General features: G+C 43.0%; 2 protein-coding genes across 3 annotated transcripts in view; both read left to right on the forward strand.

Moving 5' to 3' along the window:
* The window catches only part of gus (gustavus), a 55668-nt gene extending 46273 nt beyond the window's left edge, over positions 1-9395 (forward strand). For both annotated transcript variants that reach the window (XM_068370662.1, XM_068370661.1), the window contains 5 exons: positions 4644-4837; positions 6738-6923; positions 7449-7596; positions 7740-7898; positions 8066-9395. In XM_068370662.1, coding sequence (XP_068226763.1) covers positions 4644-4837; positions 6738-6923; positions 7449-7596; positions 7740-7898; positions 8066-8202 — 824 coding nt within the window. In that variant the 3' untranslated portion in view covers positions 8203-9395. The remainder of the gene's footprint in view (positions 1-4643; positions 4838-6737; positions 6924-7448; positions 7597-7739; positions 7899-8065) is intronic.
* Positions 9396-17958: 8563 nt separating this feature from the next.
* Positions 17959-20791, forward strand: LOC137634154 (uncharacterized). The gene is made up of 3 exons (XM_068366408.1): positions 17959-18191; positions 18696-20443; positions 20496-20791. The coding sequence occupies exons 1-3, from the start codon at positions 17959-17961 to the stop codon at positions 20789-20791; spliced, it is 2277 nt and encodes a 758-aa protein (XP_068222509.1).
* Positions 20792-21076: the final 285 nt, after the last annotated feature.

Below are 21076 nucleotides of genomic sequence, written 5' to 3' on the forward strand. Positions count from 1 at the left end.
AGAGAGGGAGAGAGAGATTGTGGTGTGTGTGTATATGTGTGGCTTGCTTATGCAATACGCACTTTCGTTTTGTGCATGTCATGAAAGATACGTACGAAGGAAGATCGGCGTCAATTTCACACGATATGTCTAACGAAATTTCTCATAAATGATAGATTTTCATGATTATTGCCTCGGTGACGTAATTCGTTCAAATGCCTTTATATCCTTGCAACGGTGTCACATGGTAGCTAATGATTGGATGGAGTGATGCCCCTTGTAGTGATTCAGGATCTCGTGTTATGACGTCAGGAGGAATGGCCGTGAAATATCTGATTTCGTGCAACGATTTAATGGTAATTTGGAGAAAGTTGACTATTCTATTTGTACGGTGCTTGGGTTTCATCTGTCTTTTTCTTGGCTTTAGTTTATAAATATGTATGTTTGTGTGATACTGGTCTAGTAAACTGATTCGTATTTGCTAGCGAAATAACTGATAATGATACAGAGCAAAATATTAACTGGAAAGAATTTTTTTTCACATACCAAGGCCCGCCTGAACAGACCTTTAGTGTCTGATGGAGGGCGAGGAATAAACCCGTAAAAGAGAATACTTTGATCAAGACTTAGCATCAGATCACTAATCATTTTGGAGAAATTAGGCTGTTTTATTTAATTGTTTTGTTCTCTATTATGCGTTGGCTGTCGTGTTTCGACTGTGAACGAGTAAATACTTGCTTTCACTGTTATTTGCGAAAGGGTTGTTGCAAGAGTGAAAGGGAAGAGACAACACTTATTCTGGCTATAACAGCTTCGTGTGTTTACCATTGTGAGCACACTAGGCTATAATTTTGTTTATATTTATTTTAAATTGTCTGGTTTATTTTTTTGGATGTTTAAATGTTGCATTATTTATGGCTTGTGGCATATCACGAGTCCTTGTAAAAATATCGCATCTTGAAAATACACTTAAAATATTGATAACATTTGCAGACAAAATACTTAAAAGGGAAGCATATAAATTTAATAGTATCAAAATTGTTTACCTTTTTAAGGTGATCAGACACTCCTTGGTATTGGTTCCCTCCAATGCACTCCTTGTATCCCTGAAGAGGGTAGGGGAGGGGGGAAGGGGTAGCTAGTGGATAGAACTGGAGGGAGTGGGACCATTTGACCATAACCTTGAACATCATCATCCCTCGCTTCACTTGCCTCTTACAAACGTCTCCGAGTCGCCATTGTTTTTGTTTCTTCTCGGTCTGATAGATTTTTGTTGTTAGGCTAATGTTGCGATTTCATTGTTTGGGAGTTTTGTCTTTAGAGGTCGGGTCAGCTGATTAGGGATAATCGTTGGCGTAGGTATTGTATTGAGACTTTTTTGTAATTATTGGTGTCGTAATCTTCAGAAAAGGGAATGACATGTTTTGCGTATCCTATATTTGTGACCAAGGCCCTGAGTCGTGTGTTGACAATTGTGTAGGGGAGAGAGAGCCTTGGATGGAAGCAGCAAGGCTTTTGTGTTGTGTGTGTGTGAGGAAGTTGCAAGTTTGCGTGAGTCCTTGACTCTGTCATGGACTCTGCCAACAACCCCCCTCCCCTCTCCTTCCCCCTGATCTGCTTCTCCATTAGTCAGTGCTACCCTCCTTATTTTACCTGCTTATCTCGGTTACCTTGCAAGCCCCATTCCCGTAGACGGATTTGTTTTCCCTTTGTGACAGATGAATTTTACTTGATAATGATATCACGATTTTCAGCATTGTTTGTTTTGTTGTAGTTAGGAGGCTCTGACTGTGTGCAGTATTTCATTTTATTATTTTTAGTCGCTGTCGTTGGGTTTGTTTGGAGGTTGACTTTACCTTGAATTATGTTCCAAGGTTTTAAGTCTTGTTTCGTCTTCTCAAGTTCTCGTCTTTACTGCAAAATAAGGTTTATGCAATTATATATATATATTTTTTTTTCATATGAAAAATTACTATCAACTGGTTATTGAAATGTGGTTAGAACGTCCATGTTGGTGATCTGTTGGACTGGGATTCGAGACCCGCTCAACCTAGATAGTTTCTTATAGTATCTGCAACCTCACCATCCTTGTGAGCTAAGTGGCCTTTTGATGGAGCCTATAGTCTACCTGCCGAGTCATCAACGGCCATTGCCTGGCCCTAGTTTCGTTGTATGTATAGAAGGTCTTGGGCGCTGATCATGTCACCAGGACATTGTCACTGTCCTTTGCCTCTGCAATTCATGAGTGACTTTTAAACGAGTAACAATTTATATTGTGCTAAGATAGATTTTATGTATCTTTCTTTAAATATGATCTCATTTATGGTAATGAAAATTTGCTGGGGTAAAAGTTTGGTAATTTTTATAACAAAAGCATTTGGAAATTATTATTTTGTTGTATATATAAATTAAATTCATTTATCATTTAGTTTAAGACATTTAAAGGGTTGGTTTCATTTTTAAATGTTAGCTACTTTAGTTATCCATTATCCCGGTTTAAATCTATGATGATAGCCTTATATGTCGTTTTTATGTTTCATCTTTGTGTCTGCACGTGTCCGTGTTTACAAGTGTACAGATGCATTACATAAGGCATAGTTGCAGCCAGCTGTGCATGACTTTCATTTTCTCATATTGACGTTCGTGCTCATGTTGCTTCACCCGGAGGCGCCCTTATTCCCATACATCCGAGTTTGAAAAGTTTCGTAAGGAATTAACATGAAGTAAAATGGCCTATGTATCTTGTGCTAAGACGAGTCTAGGTTTTTTGACATAATTTATTTATTGAATAACATTTTAAAGAACAAATAAAATAATAAAAGATGAAATAGAGGATGAAAATATCTCGGCTATTACCCAAAAGCAAAATTTATGTTGAATAAAAAAAAATTCCTAAACTTTCTAGAATATGAAAATTGTAATGTTAAAAGAAGTATTACAACTAATTAATAATGCCGAATATATTTTGTGCGTTTGGTCATTTTCATCTACAATTTAGTTCCTTCGCAAACAACTTCCGAGAGTGTGACTTGGCTTAACTTCCTGGCGTTACAGTTAAACTTTTGCAATAGTTGTAGTTCTCGATGGCACATTGTCGTTCATATAAAATTTTTCTTTCTTTATAATTAGGTAAACACATTAGTTTTGTGACTGTTTATAATTACTGCAAGACTTGGTTACATTATAATGATTTTGTTTATATTTTGTTCATATTAACTTCAAGGTGGAAATTGAGGACATGAGAAATTGATGTTAAGTACAACTCGATGTTTTATAGCGGTTTTGAAGTGTGTTTTATGTGGAGTTAATGTATGGATTATTAATCAAATCGGAAAGGCAGGTGTTTTCCAATATGAAATTAGACAAGTGTCGGGAGTTTTAACCATATCTCTCATCCTAAATAATTATATAATTCTATTTATTATGCCTCGTGTATGTTCACCTCGTTGCACAATACCCTGCTTAAAGCCTGTTCGAATAATTTATCGTTCTAATATTGAAAGGTAAAATAATTAAATTCTGGATAATGTTGAAATAAATCGAACAACGTACCAGTGTGTGTGAACTCTGTTAATGAGCGACCGAACGCGTAGCCGTTACGTGTTTTGCATCGATAGGTTGTCAGGTTTTAGCCTCGTTGCTTATGTGAAGATGTTCTGTTTTACCTATTATTGGGCTATGTAGTGAAAAGGTGTATTTTAACTTATTTAGCCATGGTGTTTTCTTTGACAAAGTTTTCCATGTTTTCTTTATTTTTTGCTGGATAGTGTGTCGAGTGAAAATCTAGTAGTTTAGACTACTGTATCTAGTTTTTTTTATTAACACATTTTTCGTTTACATTTTTACGTTTTAGCTGGATTTTGTAGAGTGGATAATTTTGTATTTTGTATTTTCTACTGGATATTTTGTCGAGTGGAAGGAAAAACTAGTAGTTTGGACTACTGTATCTAATTATTTCTTAACACCTTTGTCGTTTTTTTTTTTGGGGGGGGGGGTGGGGGTGTGCTGGATATTGACCAATAGGAAAAAATAACAGATTGGGCTACTGTATCTAGTTTATTTTTATACCAGGGACATTTGAGGCCTTCTCGTTAACTATTTTTTTCCATTTGATACAAAATCCTTGCGCCACTTATATAAAAAAACTGTGATTACGTGTACTGGTTTCACGGAACACCACACCTTCATTCCAGCGAAGGTGAACTTTGGTGGCGGTGGGAACTCTCTCAAACAAGCCGTGCCCATCGGGTTCTTCGAATTTTGGAAGCCAGTTAGGATAGAGTTGAAATTAAATAATTTTTATAAACCTAGAAAAAAAGTATTTTGAATACATTTCATTAATTTTTGTGACTTTCATACATTTCTGTTATCGAAAACTTTAATTTGATTGATACGAAATATATTTTTTTAAGCTAATATCTTTTCATTTCTTATACAATATCTAAACTATTTACTTATATCAAATATCATGAACTGAATGTTAAGTTTAACCACTGTATAATTTATTATTAAAAGAATAAAAAAAAAACATTACTTGACCAATTTTCCATTTTTTTCTTTTAGAAGTCATAAGATGTATTAGTTTTTAAATATTTTTTAACACTTTACATAGTAGATTACACTCGGATATACAAGATCAATTTCATTTCCTTTCCTCGTTGCAGGTGGTATGAAGTCGGTGGGTCGGGGTGAGGGTGGATCCCTACAGCCCCGCCTGACCCGGGAATTGGCAATGTCCCCGGATTACACCCGCCCCAAACGGTTAGACCTGCTCCTCGACATGCCGCCCGTCCCGCGAGAGGCCTCACTTAAGCATGCATGGAATGCAGAAGACAGATCACTCAATATATTTGTCAAGGTAAGGAAGATGAGGCCCAGGAAGCCCCGACACTGCAACATGCAGTATTCGGTTTTAAGGCTTTGATTTTATTTAGTAGTCTGATTTTTTTTTTTTTTTTTTTTTTTTTTTTTTGTATAAAGATCTGATGTCTCACAGGATGTAGATACAGGCTGGGAGGAACGTAGAGAGTAGAGGTCCCCTTTTTTGTTTTTGTTTCATTTGTTGATGTCGGCTACCCCACAAAATTGGGGGAAGTGCCTTGGTATATGTATGTATGTATAAAGACCTGAATGAGGAAGTGGAAATGTCCAAGTGGTTCGTTTTAGGAACGTGAGTAATGTGTTGACAAGAACTTGGTTGTGGGTGATAAATTTTGCATGAGTGGAAGTTGGCTGGGGTTTCAGGTGTGATCCGGTCTGCTCTCTTCTTCTTCCTGTTTTCTTTTAACTGCCAGCTGTAGTTGCTTCCTAAGACATTTTATATTTATAATTCTAATTTTAAATGAACTTCTATTCTTCTTGCTTCCAAATAAACACACACACACACACACACACACACACACACACACATATATATATATATATAAATATATATATATATATATATATATATATATATATATATATATATATATATATATATATATATATATAGACTGAGTTAGAATTTCATATGGGAAAAATGTGTTTGAAACTGTAGGAAGCTAATTTTAAATGAACTTCTATTTTTCTTCCTTCAAATACACACACTATATATATATATATATATATATATATATATATATATATAGATAGATAGATAGATAGATAGATAGATAGATAGATAGATAGATAGTTAGTTAGTTAGTTAGTTAGTTAGTTAGTTAGTTAGTTAGTTAGTTAGTTAGTTAGTTAGTTAGTTAGTTAGTTAGTTAGTTAGTTAGTTAGTTAGTTAGTTAGTTAGTTAGTTAGTTAGTTAGTTAGTTAGTTAGTTAGTTAGTTAGAATTTCATATGGAAAGAAATGTGTTTGAAGCTAGAAATTAACTTCTACTTTTCTTGCTTCCAAATATACATTTTTTTTTTGAAACTGTATGAAGCAACTTACCACATTGTAAATACTTTTGGTTGCCTTTATAATTTTATTTATAGAGGAAGAATCATCAATTTTATAAATCCTAAGCTTTGGTAGCATTTAGCTTTTCAATGCAGTTTGTGTGGACCAAGTTAGGCGTCTTCTCGGTTTGTGTTGGACGGTGGATCCCAACTCGTGCCAAGTTTCTTTCACTGTTGTGTATGCATCTGAGATGTATAAAGTATCCTTATTTTGAATTTGGTTTAGAATAGGGTATTTGAGTCTTTAAATTTGGATATATATATAATAGAATATCTTAATTCTCTTCCTCTTGTTTTGTTAAAGTTTTTATATAGTTTTTATAGGAGATATATATTTTAATGTTGTTGCTCTTAAAATATTTTATTTTTCTTCGTTTCCTTTCCTCACAGAGCTATTTTCCCTGTTGGAGCCCCTGGGCTTATAGCATCCTGCTTTTCCAACTAGGGTTGTAGCTTAGCAAATAAAATATATATATGTGTGTGTGTATGTTATGAGATTGTTATGGAAGAGAGTTAATGCTCATTTTGTTGCATTGCATTGAAAAGGTTCTCAAAACTATTTTGAGACTTTTTAGACTTTCGTTATTTAATACTTCAGCTCAAAATTAGTATGAAAATCTAGCTTAATTAAGATATTTATTTGATTTAGGAATCCTTTTGTCTAGCTTATTTGGCTGTTTCTTGGTGATTTTGTAACAATGTTGAAAGTGTTAGTATTATTTTGTCGTTAGGGTTTATGTAGCCGTTATATTAAGTATTTTAGAATATTTTAGTCGCAATGTGCTTATCATTAGAAAAAGTACTAAAAGGTTCCAATATTTTTCAGGAGGATGACAAGATGACGTTCCATCGACACCCTGTTGCCCAGAGCACAGATTGTATAAGAGGAAAAGTTGGTTATACAAGAGGTCTACATTTATGGGAAATACACTGGTCCACTCGGCAACGGGGGACACATGCTGTTGTAGGAGTTGCTACGGATGAAGCACCTTTACATTCTCAAGGATACCAGGTATGATTTTTTTTATATCGTTTGCCTTCACAGTGAAAAATTGCAAGCTGTAAAAGTGTTTTTGGCTATAAGTGTTCTTGTATATTTTTACCCAATATTTTTTTTAGGATTTTCTTTTTTTTCATATTTTCTTCTGCTTCTTATATGATTTTATGGGTGATAGTTTTAGTTAAAAGTTGTATTTTATTCGAAAACGAAATGTAAAATTTGTTGCTTTGACAAGGATGAGGAAAATTCTTAAGGTAACCAACGGTAAGACTGTTGTCAAACTTTAATGGAGATAATTTAGTATGATCAGTTAGTTATTAAGAAGATGTATCAGCAGAACAAAATCAATATATTGAATAGCTGGGCTTGGAATTATCCTTTTTTTCTAAGAAATTTAAATGTTGATTTTGATATGAAAAGTACTTAGGGATGTCGATGTGCTTATATATTTTCCATAAAATTTTTTTCAAATTGTCTTGTCATTTATAGTACGGTAGTAGGAGTTTTTCAAGTAATTTTGTTATTCTTCTGTTACAGAGTTTGGTAGGCAGCAATGATCAATCATGGGGCTGGGACCTAGGCCGTAATAAGTTGTATCACAATGCCAAACAAGGCAACTCGGGCATTACTTACCCTTCTTTATTAAACAACGATGAAACATTTGTTGTCCCAGATAAATTTTATGGTAAGTCTATACCTGTATATGATATTCTTCCTATAATTCTATAGCATTCAGCAAGACAAATGAGGACAATTATGATATTCGATATTTTCTTTCCTTTACATTGTATTTACTATGCAAAATTTAATTTCCAAATTCTTTTTCAGTTGTCTTAGATATGGATGAGGGAACGTTGGCATTTGTTGTAGAGGGTCAGTATTTGGGAGTAGCGTTTCGTGGGCTGAAAGGCAAGAAGCTTTTTCCTATAGTTTCAGCTGTATGGGGCCACTGTGAAATAACCATCAGATACATAGGTGGACTAGATCGTAAGTATTGGAGTATAGTTTCAGATTAATTTTACAAATTCCTTAGGAGTAAGCATCTTGACATTGATGTAATATTGCTGGAAGTAAGCTTTTTTTTTAATGCTTTTATCCCTTTTGGATCATAGTTGCCAATGTTTTATTTTTAACATAATTTTTCTCATTTACAGCCGAACCTCTACCTTTGATGGATTTATGTCGGCGAGTGATACGACAGGCTGTTGGTAAACAAAGGTTGACTCGTTTAGGGGAGTTAAATTTACCTCAGTCTGTCACTCAGTACCTGCTGTACCATGATCGTAGGTGATAGTCGGAGGAGACTGCTGGCCAGCTCTCGTAGCCCCCTCCATCACTAGCCACCAGGCCCCCACTCCAGCACCTCCCAGGCTATAAGGTCAGGGACCCACTCTTTAGCAAGTAGAGTGATGGCAGCCTCCTGGGAAATTGCGTCTCTGCAACATCGTCATCAGTTCTTTGATAATCAAAGCATCCTGTTTAAAAGTAGGATGTTTTAACTGTGCCATGAGAGGCATGTTTAGTTTGTTAGCATATTTTTATGCTACATTTTTTTCTTAATGTAGGCAATTTTTTAGACGACCGAAACCACCGGTTCGTGCAACATACTGCAGGTAGACGCAGTTAAGTGCATATGCGGGACTTTAGATGTACGTTTGTGTCTGTGTGTGTTAGTGGCAATGTGATAGACCAGGTCAGATTGGTATGCTGCCCCCACGGCCACCCCACCCTACTCAGGTACCCGTCCTGCCAGCAAAACTGGCAGAGGAAGGGAGGAGTTTATTCGTTGGTTTTTATGCTTGAACACTGAAAAGAAAGGACTTTAGAACTTTTGATGCAGAAACTGAGCAGCAAGTGCAATTTGTGATGAAAGTGAAGTGACTTACATTTAAACTATAATGTGGAATTTTGACATAACTTTTTAATGTGAAGTGTGGTGGGTAGTGTCCATCTGACCAGTGAGCTGACTGGTGAAGTGTTCATTGCAGGCCAACCTTGCATATCTCCTCACCGCCTTTCGCATTTGTTCTGGGGACATTTAGTGTAAGGCTGAGTGAGAATTCAACAGGACCTTGTACTGTAACCGAGCTCGGTGGTTTGTGGGTGCAGGGGAGGTTCTTGTATTGCCCCTAGTCCTTACTCTAAATCTCTGGCACTGTCATGGATGCTTCACTATTTTTATGTCTTTTTTACATGATTATTTAATGTAAAAAAAAAAAATGAGTCCATTATCAATATGAAATGGTCATGTAGGGGCTCCGTAGTTCCATCGTGACCCAGTCTTAGTTGCTGATTGTCAATCACCCTGAGTTCCCTCATATAATGTATGCTTAAGTATTTTTTTAAGTGCCATTTGCAGTAAGACCTCTGTCAAGAGCTAAACCAAGCAGAATGACATGGCATGAAGATCTACAGTGTGTAATACTGCAACATCTCACTAGTAAGCATCAATCTTTGTACAAAAATATTAAATATTAATACAGATATCCGTTTCATTGTCCTGCTTGTCACGGCTTAAAATTTTAACAGGTTTTGTTTGAATGTTTATCAGTATGGCAAATCCAGTCGTACATTATAGAATATTCTTTTATATATAAACAAAAGCTATAAAGATGTATGCTGAAGGAAATTTTCTTTAGATCTCTTTGTTCCTACACAGATACAAACCCTCGTCATTTGTAAGGGTCTACTCCTGAATCCTTTCGGGATACTGGCAACACTGTATGGTCGCTGCGGAAAGCACTGTAGACTAAAGCCCAGTACACTCTATGATTTATGTATCAGCCTCATGGTGTTGAAAAAATTACTAGTGGCCAACCTGTACTGCAACACTGCTCACTTGTTTTTGCACGCAAGGTGGCTAGTTGCAGTTGGCATTCATTGAGAGAGGATGTACACCGATGATATATTCTACCAGAAGACTACTGTTATTATAATTAAAATTATTAAAATTTATTTTAAAATCAATAAAATTAAATTTATGAAAAGTTTTACTATTATGATGAAAAAAAATGTTTTGGTCCTTGTCCACTCAATTGGCACTGAAGAGCTGAGCAAACAACCTCCCACTTTTAACGCTGACGCAACACTGAGCAGACAGAAATCGGGCCAGCCCATCAAACGTTGGTGGTGTGGTTTCGTGCAAGTCTTTTCAACGCGTCTATTCAATAATGCATGCATTATGAATCATAGTGTGTACTGGGCTTAAGAGAGCCTGGTCGTTGCCTGGAACGGACATACGCTACGGTCACTCTCCACGCTGTGTTGTGCCTATACTTTTCCTTATGTGCTTGTTATATGAGTTGTGCTCAGGATAGTATGCATACTTGGCCCGCCCTTGAAGGGTGCCCTTGCGGAACCTCATGAGCAGGGTCGAAGTAGATTTTCATCCTTTGTGCCCGAGTTGCAATATGAAACCGAAAAGAGGACCTCTCCTCTCTACGTTCCTCCCAGCCTGACAAGGGACTCAACCGAGTTTGGCTGGTACTGCTAGAGCTGCCACAGCCCACCCTCCCCTGTTATCCACCACAGATGAAGCTTCATAACACTGAATCCCCTACTGCTGCTACCTCCGCAGTCATCCAAGGCACCGGAGGAAGCAGCAGGGCCTACCGAAACTGCGTCGCAATCGCTCGCCGTTCATACCTATTTCTAGCACGCTCTCTTGCCTCTCTCACATATATCCTCCTATCACCCAGAGCTTCCTTCACTCCATCCATCTACCCACACCTTGGCCTTCCTCTTGTACTTCTCCCATCAATTCTTGCATTCATCACCTTCTTTAGCAGACAGCCATTTTCCATTCTCTCAACATGGCCAAACCACCTCAACACATTCATATCCACTCTAGCTGCTAACTTGTTTTTTACACCCGTTCTCACCCTCACTACTTTGTTCCTAACCCTATCCACTCGAGATACATCAGCCATACTCCTTAGACATTTCATCTCAAACACATTCAATTTTTGTCTCTACGTCACTTTCATTCCCCAAAACTCCGATCCATACATCACAGTTGGTACAATCACTTTGCATCCTTCATTCACTCTCTGACGTACATCTGCTTCCACTCCACCATTTTCTGCAACAACAGACTGATCCACCTCCTCAAGTAACTCTCCATTCAACATGACATTCAACATCGTACTACCTTCCCTTGTACAGCTCATAACCTTACTCTTACCCACATTAACTCTCAACTTCCTTCTCTCACACACCCTTCCAAATTCTGTCACTAATCGGCCAAGCTTCTCTTCCGCATCTGCAACCAGTACAGTATCATCCGGAAACAACATCTGATTTACCTCCCATTCATGGTCATTCTCGTCTACCAGTTTTAATCCTCGTCCAAGCACTCGAGCATTCACCTCTCTCACCACTCCATCAACAGACAAGTTAAACAACCACGGCGACATCACACATCCCTGTCTCAGCCCCACTCTCACCGGAAACCAATCGCTCACTTCATTTCCTATCCTAACACGTGCTTTACTACCTTTGTAGAAACTTTTCACTGCTTGCAACAACCTTCCACCAACTCCATATAACCTCATCACATTCCATATTGCTTCCCTATCAACTCTATCATACGTTTTCTCCAGATCCATAAACGCAACATACACCTCCTTACCTTTGGCTAAATATTTCTCGCATATCTGCCTAACTGTAAAAATCTGATTCATACAACCCCTACCTCTTCTAAAACCACCCTGTACTTCTAAGATCGCATTCTCTGTTTTATCCTTAATCCTATTAATCCGTACTCTACCATACACTTTTCCCACCACACTCAACAAACTAATACCCCTTGAATTACAACACTCATGCACATCTCCCTTACCCTTATATAGTGGTACAATACACGCACAAACCCAATCTACTGGTACCATTGACAACACAAAACACATATTAAACAATCTCACCAACCATTCAAGTACAGTCACACCCCCTTCCTTAAACAACTCAGCTCTCACACCATCCATACCAGATGCTTTTCCTACTCTTGTTTCATCTAGTGCTCTCCTCACTTCCTCTCTTGTAATCTCTCTCTCAATCTCATCTCCCATTACCAGCACCTCAACACCTGCAACAGTAATTATATCTGCCTCCATATTATCCTCAACATAGCACAGGTAGGAAATTTCTCATTTGCAGAACTTTGACAGAAAAAGGCTGCAGAACCTTTACCCGCCATGCCATCAACTACCCCTGAGATGCAGAGATCTGATTTTTCTCCATATTATTCTGACCCTAGACGTAAGCTTTCACGATGGGATACTCCCAACAAGTGCTTTTCTTCAAAGATCCAGTTCTGATAGGGAATCTAAAACGTCTGTTTCAAAGACAAATTTTGACAGATTCCTCAATTAGTAGAGATCACAGCTCTCCACATTCTATTTCAGATTTTTCAGCACCTCGCTCACACTAGAGACGGGAGCATAAAAAGACTCCTAACAAGGCGAAATTTTCAGACCTATCCTGAAACAGGAGCCTAACCCTGTAGTTCTTCACCTATTGTCATAGAAGAGTTTCATGAAGTGGCCCCAAAGGTTATCGCAGACAATACCGGGGTAGCCACGTTACATGCCTCTCATTTCATGAATATGATGAAACATTAGGGGCCTTGATTGTTTTGGTGACCCACCTTATGCCCAACGATTAACAGTATTTCTGGAGTCACAATACTTGACACAGGTTTAATGAGTGTTTGTCAACTCAAGCAGGTATCTACAGCTGAGAATTCATTGATCTAGTAGGTCTTCTATACTGCCTCCTCATTATTAACTCAAAGAGATTCAACCCAGTCCATTGCCAATAGATTCAAATGTGTTTACTCTCCCTCTGGGAGTCGAGTTCCTCTGCCGATAGATCCAGAAGTGGCTACTCTCACTTTGGGGAGTTCCTCTGCCAGTACAGTAGATCCAGATTTACTTTTCTTTCATCACGAGATGCAGAACATGGGGGGTTAGCTGCTATGTCTGCTTTTCAGGGCTGGTCACAAGCAATCTTTAATTGGGGAAATTATGTTCTCAAAAGAAGGGATGCAGTTCTGGCCAAACCGTATCACCTGTTACCAGAACCAGCTATCTCTCGGGTTATCAAGAAGCAGGATCAGAACCCTTCCTTATCCTACAGGGGACATTTCTCTGGGCACTAGAACAGAAACCATTGTGGCTCCTATTAGGGAGGGCAAATCATACACGACACCACCTTCAGGCCCAATCCATGGACAGTGGGTGTTCTCCGTTCAGGGTACTGTATCTTGTCCCATTCATGAAATCTCCCTCTCCCTTGACTATGACTTTGATAATCTCCTCAATTTATTCCGAGGGTCACGGAAAGACATTGGATGAGGAAATGTATCGGATGCTTGCAAAGGGCGCCTTAGAAGAGGTCCCCAGGGTTTGTCAGCAACCTCTTCCTGTTAGAGAAGGTGACAGGGGGCTGGAGACCTGTCATAGACCTTTCCTACATGAACCAGTTTGTGCTCCAAACCAGGTTTAAGATGGAGACCCCAAGCAAAGATCATCAGGAAAAATTACTTCAAGTTGATCATAAACCAGAAAGATGCCTGCTTTCAGGTTTCCATCCATCACAGATTCAGAAAGTTTCTGCGATTCTCGTTCAGAGACTTTCAGAGAGAAGATCTACCAATTCAAGGTGCTTTGCTTTAGACTGTACACAGTACAACTTGTAGTCAGGAACAAATAAGAAATTTCAGGACAAAAGGGAGATCTGTTCTCAATTCTCGAGCGAGCTTCAACTAGAGCTGCAGAAGGGTCCGAAAAATATAACCACAGTTGTTTTAGTGTCCACTGCAGTGAGAAAGGGCACATCCTTCTGCTCGAGAAGTGAGAACAGATCTCCCTTTTGTCCTGAAATTTCTTATTTATTCCTGAGTACAAGTTACAGCAAAAAGAGAGTGACAAAGAACACAATCACATTTTGGTTGTGGGAAATTATTCTCAAAGCATATAAATCCTCTGGAGAAGCACTGCCTGCATCCCCGATTAGGGCTCATTATATGCAGCACATGGTGTTACAGCAACCCTAACGTTTCGCAAAAACCCCCTCTGCACTCAAATTCCTTAGTGCCCGAGTCTGGGAAAGACTGACCACCTTTATTGCTCATTATCTTAGGGACTGTACCCACAGATCACTTGACAATTTTCTCTCTGGGTCCAGTAGTGGCGGTTTAACAGATAGTTTAGGACTTCCCCTTTCAGAACAATTACCTTTTTGTCATGCCATTGGATATTCTTGGAATAAGTGAGTGTGTGAATGGAATGAGTTTTTTCTCTCTCCCCCACCAGTCTGATATACTGTATCGCAACCAGGAGTACCTGCTTTGAAGGGACCTTCATACATGTAAAAATTCCTTGTGACATTTGGTTGTAGGTTAGATCAAATTTGGAATTAAATTCCTTTTGTGCTAACCAAATTTATACCTTAAGTCAATGACTTGCATCTTACCTCGAGGCAGATATCTACATCCTGCCTCTCATACGAGCCAGTCTAATATATCATTTATATTATATCTGGGTTAGTGCTTCACAAATGCCCTTTAGACTGTGGATACCTCCTCCCACCTTATAAATGATGAGGGTTTGTATCAGTGTAGGAACAAACTACTGTACAAATTTTTAAAACAATTTGTATTTTCCCTAGCTATACAAACCTTAGTCACTTATTTAAATGTCCTGCCTCACCCAATCCCTCAAGTCCTGATCATAAAAGTGACTAGTTTTTCTCAGGCTGAACCACTTGCCTGCAGTGTTGGTGAATAGCTGATAACTATACAATGTTGCCAGCATCCCAAGAATTCTTTCTTTCTGGTCTTAGCAATGACTTGTGCAGCTAGAATCTACATATTTCTAACGGAACTGATGCATACTCGTTTCTAGAAACTTGTATAACTGGACTGAAGGATTTGTTGCAGCTGTAAAATTGTTACCGGGTATTATGGTTCACTATCCTAAATATACATTTACATGGAACAAGATAAAATGCAATTACAGTAAAGTTATACACAGGTATAAGCAACCTTTCAAGGCCTTATGGAAATTGTGGAAAACTAAGTGATAAAGGTAATGCAGTAAAAGAAAAACAAAAATGGGTACCTTTCTTCAATATTAGCCATTTAGTTAAGGAAAATCTTCGAGCATAGCAATAATTTATCATTGTTCCAGCACGGAGTACTTACCTCAAACTACTTTCTTAGGAGTATCTGGGATCTCCTCCCTAACCAACCAAGAATTTTGCGTAGTTCCCCCTATCTCTGTTACCTTTGCCGGGGCGCTCCGTGCAGATGGATACTTGCCCTGAGGCGACCCGGGGTCAACGCGCGAGAGTGCGCTGCTAGGTCTGAGTCGTCAGTAAGCGTCTGGTCGCGGCGTAGATCACATCTCGCCGTTCTCTCTCACATCCCTCCCGACCCACCATTGTATACCATGTGTTCCCTTGTGTTCCCCATCCTTTGTGCCCCACATGTACCCTTTGTGTTCCCTATCCTTTCCTTGTGTTACTTGTGTTGCTTGCGTGTCCCTGTTTTCCATTATGGAATCTCAGCGTCGTTATCCCGGACCCAAGGCCGGTAAGTCTTGCGGGGCCTGGCTGTCCAGTCCTGATGTCGACCCGAACACGCTGTGCTCCTCGTGTAGAGGCAATAGGTGCTCCCCTGCCTCCACGTGTCCGGAGTGTGAGTCCTGGCAGTGGACCTTATTTGCTACGAAGAAGAAGGCGCCCAAACGGTCTACCAGGAAGGCGGGCATTAGCTCGCCCTTGACGTCGCCCTCAGTGCCTTCGGAGAGATGTTCTCCTTCCCCTTCCCCTACCTAGAGTAGGGGACGAGGTAAGTCCGTTGCGGGGAAACGGCCCATTGCCGTTCCCCATGAGTCTGATAACGGGAATGCTGACACTGTGGGGCCTACGCAGACGAGTGGGGGGTCTGCTAGTGTGGCGGACAGATCACGTCTCCAGTGAAGACCCGGTGTGGGCGAGGCCTGAAACAGTTCCTATCCCCCCCATCGTGGCAGTGTTTTACAGGTACAGCGGGTTCTGGGGGCGGCCGTGACAAAGAAAGGAGGACCACTTGCTCTTCGGACCCCGACTCTGTTGTGTGGACGGCGCAAAAGACGCCTTTCAGGTCCCCCATGCGGCTAGAAGAGTTTGAGGGCTGGTTTGCCTCTCGAGGTGCACTTCGCACGCCCCTAGCGCCCTCAGCGACGCTTCCGTCGGACTTCATGCAGCCCGTCACCCCGGTAGCTACATCACGGGCAACGAGAGTAGTAGCAGAAGATACGGAGGACTCCAACAGCTCCTCTTCTTCGGACAGTTCCTCGTCCTACAGCTCATTTTCGTCGGAGGATTCCAGCGGCCAGGAGACGAGAAGGAAGAGGAAGAGATCCAAGACGAGGAAGGAGAGCTCTTACGCAGGCCCTGCGAGGAATAAGGCTAAGACCACGAGGAGGAGGAGTAAGAAGAATTCTTCTTCCAGGAGGAAGTACGTCAGAGTGGCGTTTCCACCATGCAGATCGTGCAGGGCGCCTGCCGCTCCAGTGCCTGCCTCGGTGGCCGCTGGAGCCGCTTCCGCGCCCTTGCCCAGTGTCTCTTCGGCTCCGTCCGCCAGTCGGTTGCAGCCGTTGGCACACTTTTCCTTGCCCTTGCCCGGTAAGTCATCAGCTCCATCCGTCCTGCTGGGGCAGCCGCGGATGAGACCCAGCAGCATGGCTCCCACGTCCTTTGTCTCACCGAAGATACGGAAGCAGCCCCTGGCACAACTGGAAAGTGGTTCTCCATGGATTTCCCCGGGAGGGGGTAGACCCATGACGGCTATCTCCACCCCGACAGCTCCATCCGTGACGGAGGCAGCCGCTCCATCGACCCGGCATGAATTTTGAGATACGTCCGCCCCCATGGATCCCTCCGTGTTCGAAGATGCATCCGACACGGAGGTTCAGGTGGTAGAGGAATTGTTGGACACTGGCGAGTGTTCCCTGGATGAGGTGTCCTCATACAGGAAGGTCCTGGCTCTAATATGGCACCATCACAGGCTAGATGAGCCGCAACCTTCGTCAGAGCAGGCTTGGCTTTCGGGTTTGGGCAGGATGGTGGACAATCCGGTGCAGCAATAGCCATCCTTGACTCTACCCCTAGCGCCCGACGTAGCCCTGGGCATGGAACATGTCGATCAGTTTGTTGCGGGGCCTAAGAACTCCCTACGAGCCCAACGGTCCTTCAAGTTCCTGCCTGGACTAAGGACCCAGAAAAAGTTCTATGTGCCGGACGGTCGTCATTCAGGGTCCCGCACCTTAAGAGAAGCCGTCGCAACCTTGAACCAGGGCAGTACTGATGAAAGGAGCCTTACTGCCCCAGTGGTCTTCTCGCAAGCTGAGGCCGCCATGATGGAGAACACCTCCCAAGATATTGTTAACGTGACCTCCTGGTTGGACTGGTGGGCGTGCAACCTAGCAGGGTTCCAACTAGCCCACGACCTTTCAGTACCAGAAAACCAAGCCCTACTGCAGGAACTTATCCGTTCCGGGGGGAAAGCTATGAAATTCCTCACTTTCCAGTCAGTGACCCAGACGGCAAACTGGGTCCTAAGGAGGAGGGATACAGTCATTAACAGGCTTCCCCGTAGACTCCGCGAACGGGAGGCAAAGTTCTTAAGGAATACGCCGGTGTGGGGTGAGACCGTGTTCCCCTTCAGGCGGTAGCTGAAACATTGGAGAGAGTGGGAAAACTGAAGGACTCGTCGGAGCCCAGGCAGACGGCAGCAAGACGTCCTTCCCACAGAAGAACATCAGTGGACGGGGCCTACCCACCTACGCCACCAGCTAGACAGGAGGCCTCCTCCCCTTTCTGGCACCAATCCCCACGGCCCTCCCGCAGGGACATTGCTCCAGTCCAGGCCTCCTTTAGGCAAAAGTATTCAGGCTCAAGGAGAGGCCGCTCAAACCGTCTCCCCAGAAGGAGATAGGGAGAGAGGCCCCCTACACCTTCCCACGCCTCAGGTGGGGGGTTGCCTCAAACAATATTGGCAAGCATGGCGAGACAACGGGGCGGACCCCTAGTCCATGACAGTCCTCAGGGAGGGAGACAGGATTCCCTTCCAGTCGGAACCTCCCCCTCTGATCCCCGAACATCGGGCAGAATGGCTGGCACCCAAAGATCACAAGAAAAGAGCAGCCATGTTGAGCAAGGAAGCTCTGTAACCCGTCCAGGGATCGTCCCCAGGATTCTACAGCAGGCTCTTCCTGGTAGAGAAAGCTACGGGAGGTTGGAGGCCAGTCATCGACCTCTCGGCCCTGAACAAGTTTATCAAGAATTCGTCCTTCAAGATGGACACGCCGAAGTCGGTGCTGGCAGCCTTGAGAGAAGGGGATTTCATGATGTCCCTGGATCTCAAGGATGCCTATTTTCAAATCTCCATACATCCCTCCAGCAGGAAGTTCCTCAGAGTGAAGTGGGGATCCCAGTCCCTACAGTTCAAGACCCTCTGCTTCGGCCTGTCAATGGCGCCTCAGGTGTTCACGAGGGTGTTCACCTTGGTATCAGTCTGGGTACACAAACGGCATCAGGCTGATCAGATATCTCGACGACTGGTTGCTACTTTCAGCCTCAGAGGCAGCCTTAAAGGAGCAGGGGGTGAAACTATTGCAGTTCTGCGGGGATCTGGGGATCACCATCAACTTGGAGAAGTCCCAGTTAGTCCCCACCACCAGGATGACGTACCTGGGGATGGTCCTGGACTCCCAGTTAGCGAAGACATTCCCCTCCCAGGAATTCGGCCATTTCTGACACACACACCAATGAGAGCCAAGGATTGGCAGAGACTCGTGGGACACCTGGTCTCGCTGGAGATGTTGGCCCCTTAGGGGAGGCTCAAGCTGAGGCCAGTCCAGTGGAATCTGAAGGACCTCTGGTCACCGGGGGACCCTCTGCAGAACATAGTCAGGATGACCCCAGCCTCCAGGAACATGCTCCTCTGGTGGTCCGACAGGGAGAACACACTAAAAGGGATACCGTTCACGTCCGCCCCTACGGAGATGTTGCTCTTCACAGACGCATCAAAGGAGGGGTGGGGAGCCCGTCTACTCGAGGAAACGGCAGTGGGAAAGTGGTCCCTGGAGGAGAAGACCCTCCATATAAACCTGCTCGAGCTCCTGGCAGTTCAAAAGGCCCTCGTGACGTTCGCCCATCTACTTCGAGGAAACTCAGTAGCCCTCATGTGCGACAATGCCACTGTAGTGGCATACATAAAGAAGCAGGGAGGCCTGAGATCAAGGGAATTGTGCAACCTCACAGCTCAAATCCTGGAATGGGCCGAAAAGAACCACATCCTTCTTACAGCCAGGTTCATTCCGGGAAAGAGAAACGTACTGGCCGACGGCCTCAGCAGGACAGGACAAGTAGTAGGGTCGGAATGGTCTCTACATCCGCAAGTAGCGCAGGAGGTTCTCCAGTTGTGGGGTTCACCGGTAATAGATCTGTTCGCCATGAGGTTCAATGTTCAGTTACCCGTGTTCTGTTCTCCGGTGCCAGACCCGACAGCAGCGTTCGAGGACGCCTTCCAGCACTCGTGGGACGGTCTCGACGTATACGCTTTTCCTCCCTTCGGGTTCCTCAGGCAGGTACTCAACAGGCTCAGGCAGTCAAGGGCTACAAGGATGACTTTGGTAGCGCCCTGGTAGCCGGAGAGGGAGTGGTTCGCAGATCTACAGGACCTGGTCACACTCCCTCCATGGCCCCTTCCAGTAAGGGAAGATCTACTACGTCAACCGCACTTCCGAAGACTGCACGAAAACCCACAGTGCCTGCAGCTACACGCGTGGAGGTTATCAAGCCCCTGCTAAGGAAGGAAGGGTTCTCAGAGAAGACAGCTTCCAGGATGTCAGGGTATCTCCGAAAGTCCTTGTGCGTGGTGTACCAGGCCAAGTGGGCCACGTTCGTGAAGTGGTGTGCCACACAGAATCTGAGACCCTTAGACGCATCAGTCCACAGGATTGCAGACTTAATGGTTCACTTGAGGGACGACCTGGGGGTCTCCATTCCAGCCATCAACGAAGTCCGTGCGGCACTGGGGCAAGTTTTTCAACTCAGAGGCATCAACCTGGGGGCATCTCACCACATCTCCATGCTCATCGGGAGTTTCGAGCAGTCTTGTTCCCCACGCGCCTCTAGGGTTCCGCAGTGGGACGTGGCCAAGGTTCTCAAGGCTCTATCGAGGCCTCCCTTCAAACCCCTTAAGGACATTCTAGATAAAGACCTCACTCTCAAGGCAGTGTTCTTACTAGCTCTAGCCTCAGCCAAGCATGTGAGTGAGCTCCACGGCTTGTCCTTCGAGGTCTCGCACTCAAAAGGGTGGAAGGAACTGTCCTTTAAGTTTCTACCCGAGTTCGTGGCCAAGACCCAGAACCCAGCAGTTGCGGATCCAAGGTTCGAGGAGTTCTCAATTCCAGTAATCCCTCACTCAGACAACCCAGAGGATTTGCTCCTGTGCCCAGTGAGAACAATCAGAAAATATCTCAGTAAGACAGCCAAACTCAGGCCAGCCATCAAAAGTTTGTTTTGTCTCTTCAGGCCCAGTCAAGAGGGCAGTGTCTAAGAACACGATCTCCTTCTGGCTTCGGCTAGTCACCAAGAGGGCTTACGACAGTGATGGATCCGCGGTTCCTGGGACCCCGCGACCCCATGATATTAGGGGCCTTAGCACTTCTTTGGCTTTTGATACCAACATGGCAGTGGGCCAAGTCATGCGAGCAGATACTTGGGCCAGGCAGTCCACCTTTATGGGCCACTACCTGAAAGACTGTACGAGGAAATCCCTGGACGCCTTCTCCATTGGACCAGTAATTTCCGCCATGCAACAAGTTTAAAGGTTAAAGGCCCAGGGTAGCCCGAGGGAAGTAATCGCAAATGACACAAGTTTCCTCCTTACTCCCCCTTTCCTTGCTACCCCTTTTTCCCCTTTCCACTCCTCCTACCATGTGAGAGATGGATGCTGTGGAAACCCATGTCTGGATTATACATAAAGGTGAGTTGTACTTAAGGTAGACTTTTGCGTGCTTTCCCCGACTCTCCTACCTTTTCCACCCATCCTACCCCGAGTGTCTTACAGGAGTTCGAGTAGTACTTAAACATACGCTTACTGACGACTCAGA

This window comes from Palaemon carinicauda, chromosome 3 (genome assembly GCF_036898095.1).
Source record: "Palaemon carinicauda isolate YSFRI2023 chromosome 3, ASM3689809v2, whole genome shotgun sequence".
NCBI classification, from domain to species: Eukaryota; Metazoa; Arthropoda; class Malacostraca; order Decapoda; family Palaemonidae; genus Palaemon; species Palaemon carinicauda.

Excerpts from the sequence above, each read along its gene's own strand:
- LOC137634154 (XM_068366408.1), top strand. The coding sequence starts at position 17,959 with ATGGCGAGACAACGGGGCGGACCCCTAGTCCATGACAGTCCTCAGGGA. Across the intron at positions 18,192-18,695 it reads GGTAGAGAAAGCTACGGGAG|GAATTCGGCCATTTCTGACA; the intron begins GTTGGAGGCCAG and ends TTCCCCTCCCAG. Across the intron at positions 20,444-20,495 it reads AACAATCAGAAAATATCTCA|GCCCAGTCAAGAGGGCAGTG; the intron begins GTAAGACAGCCA and ends TTGTCTCTTCAG.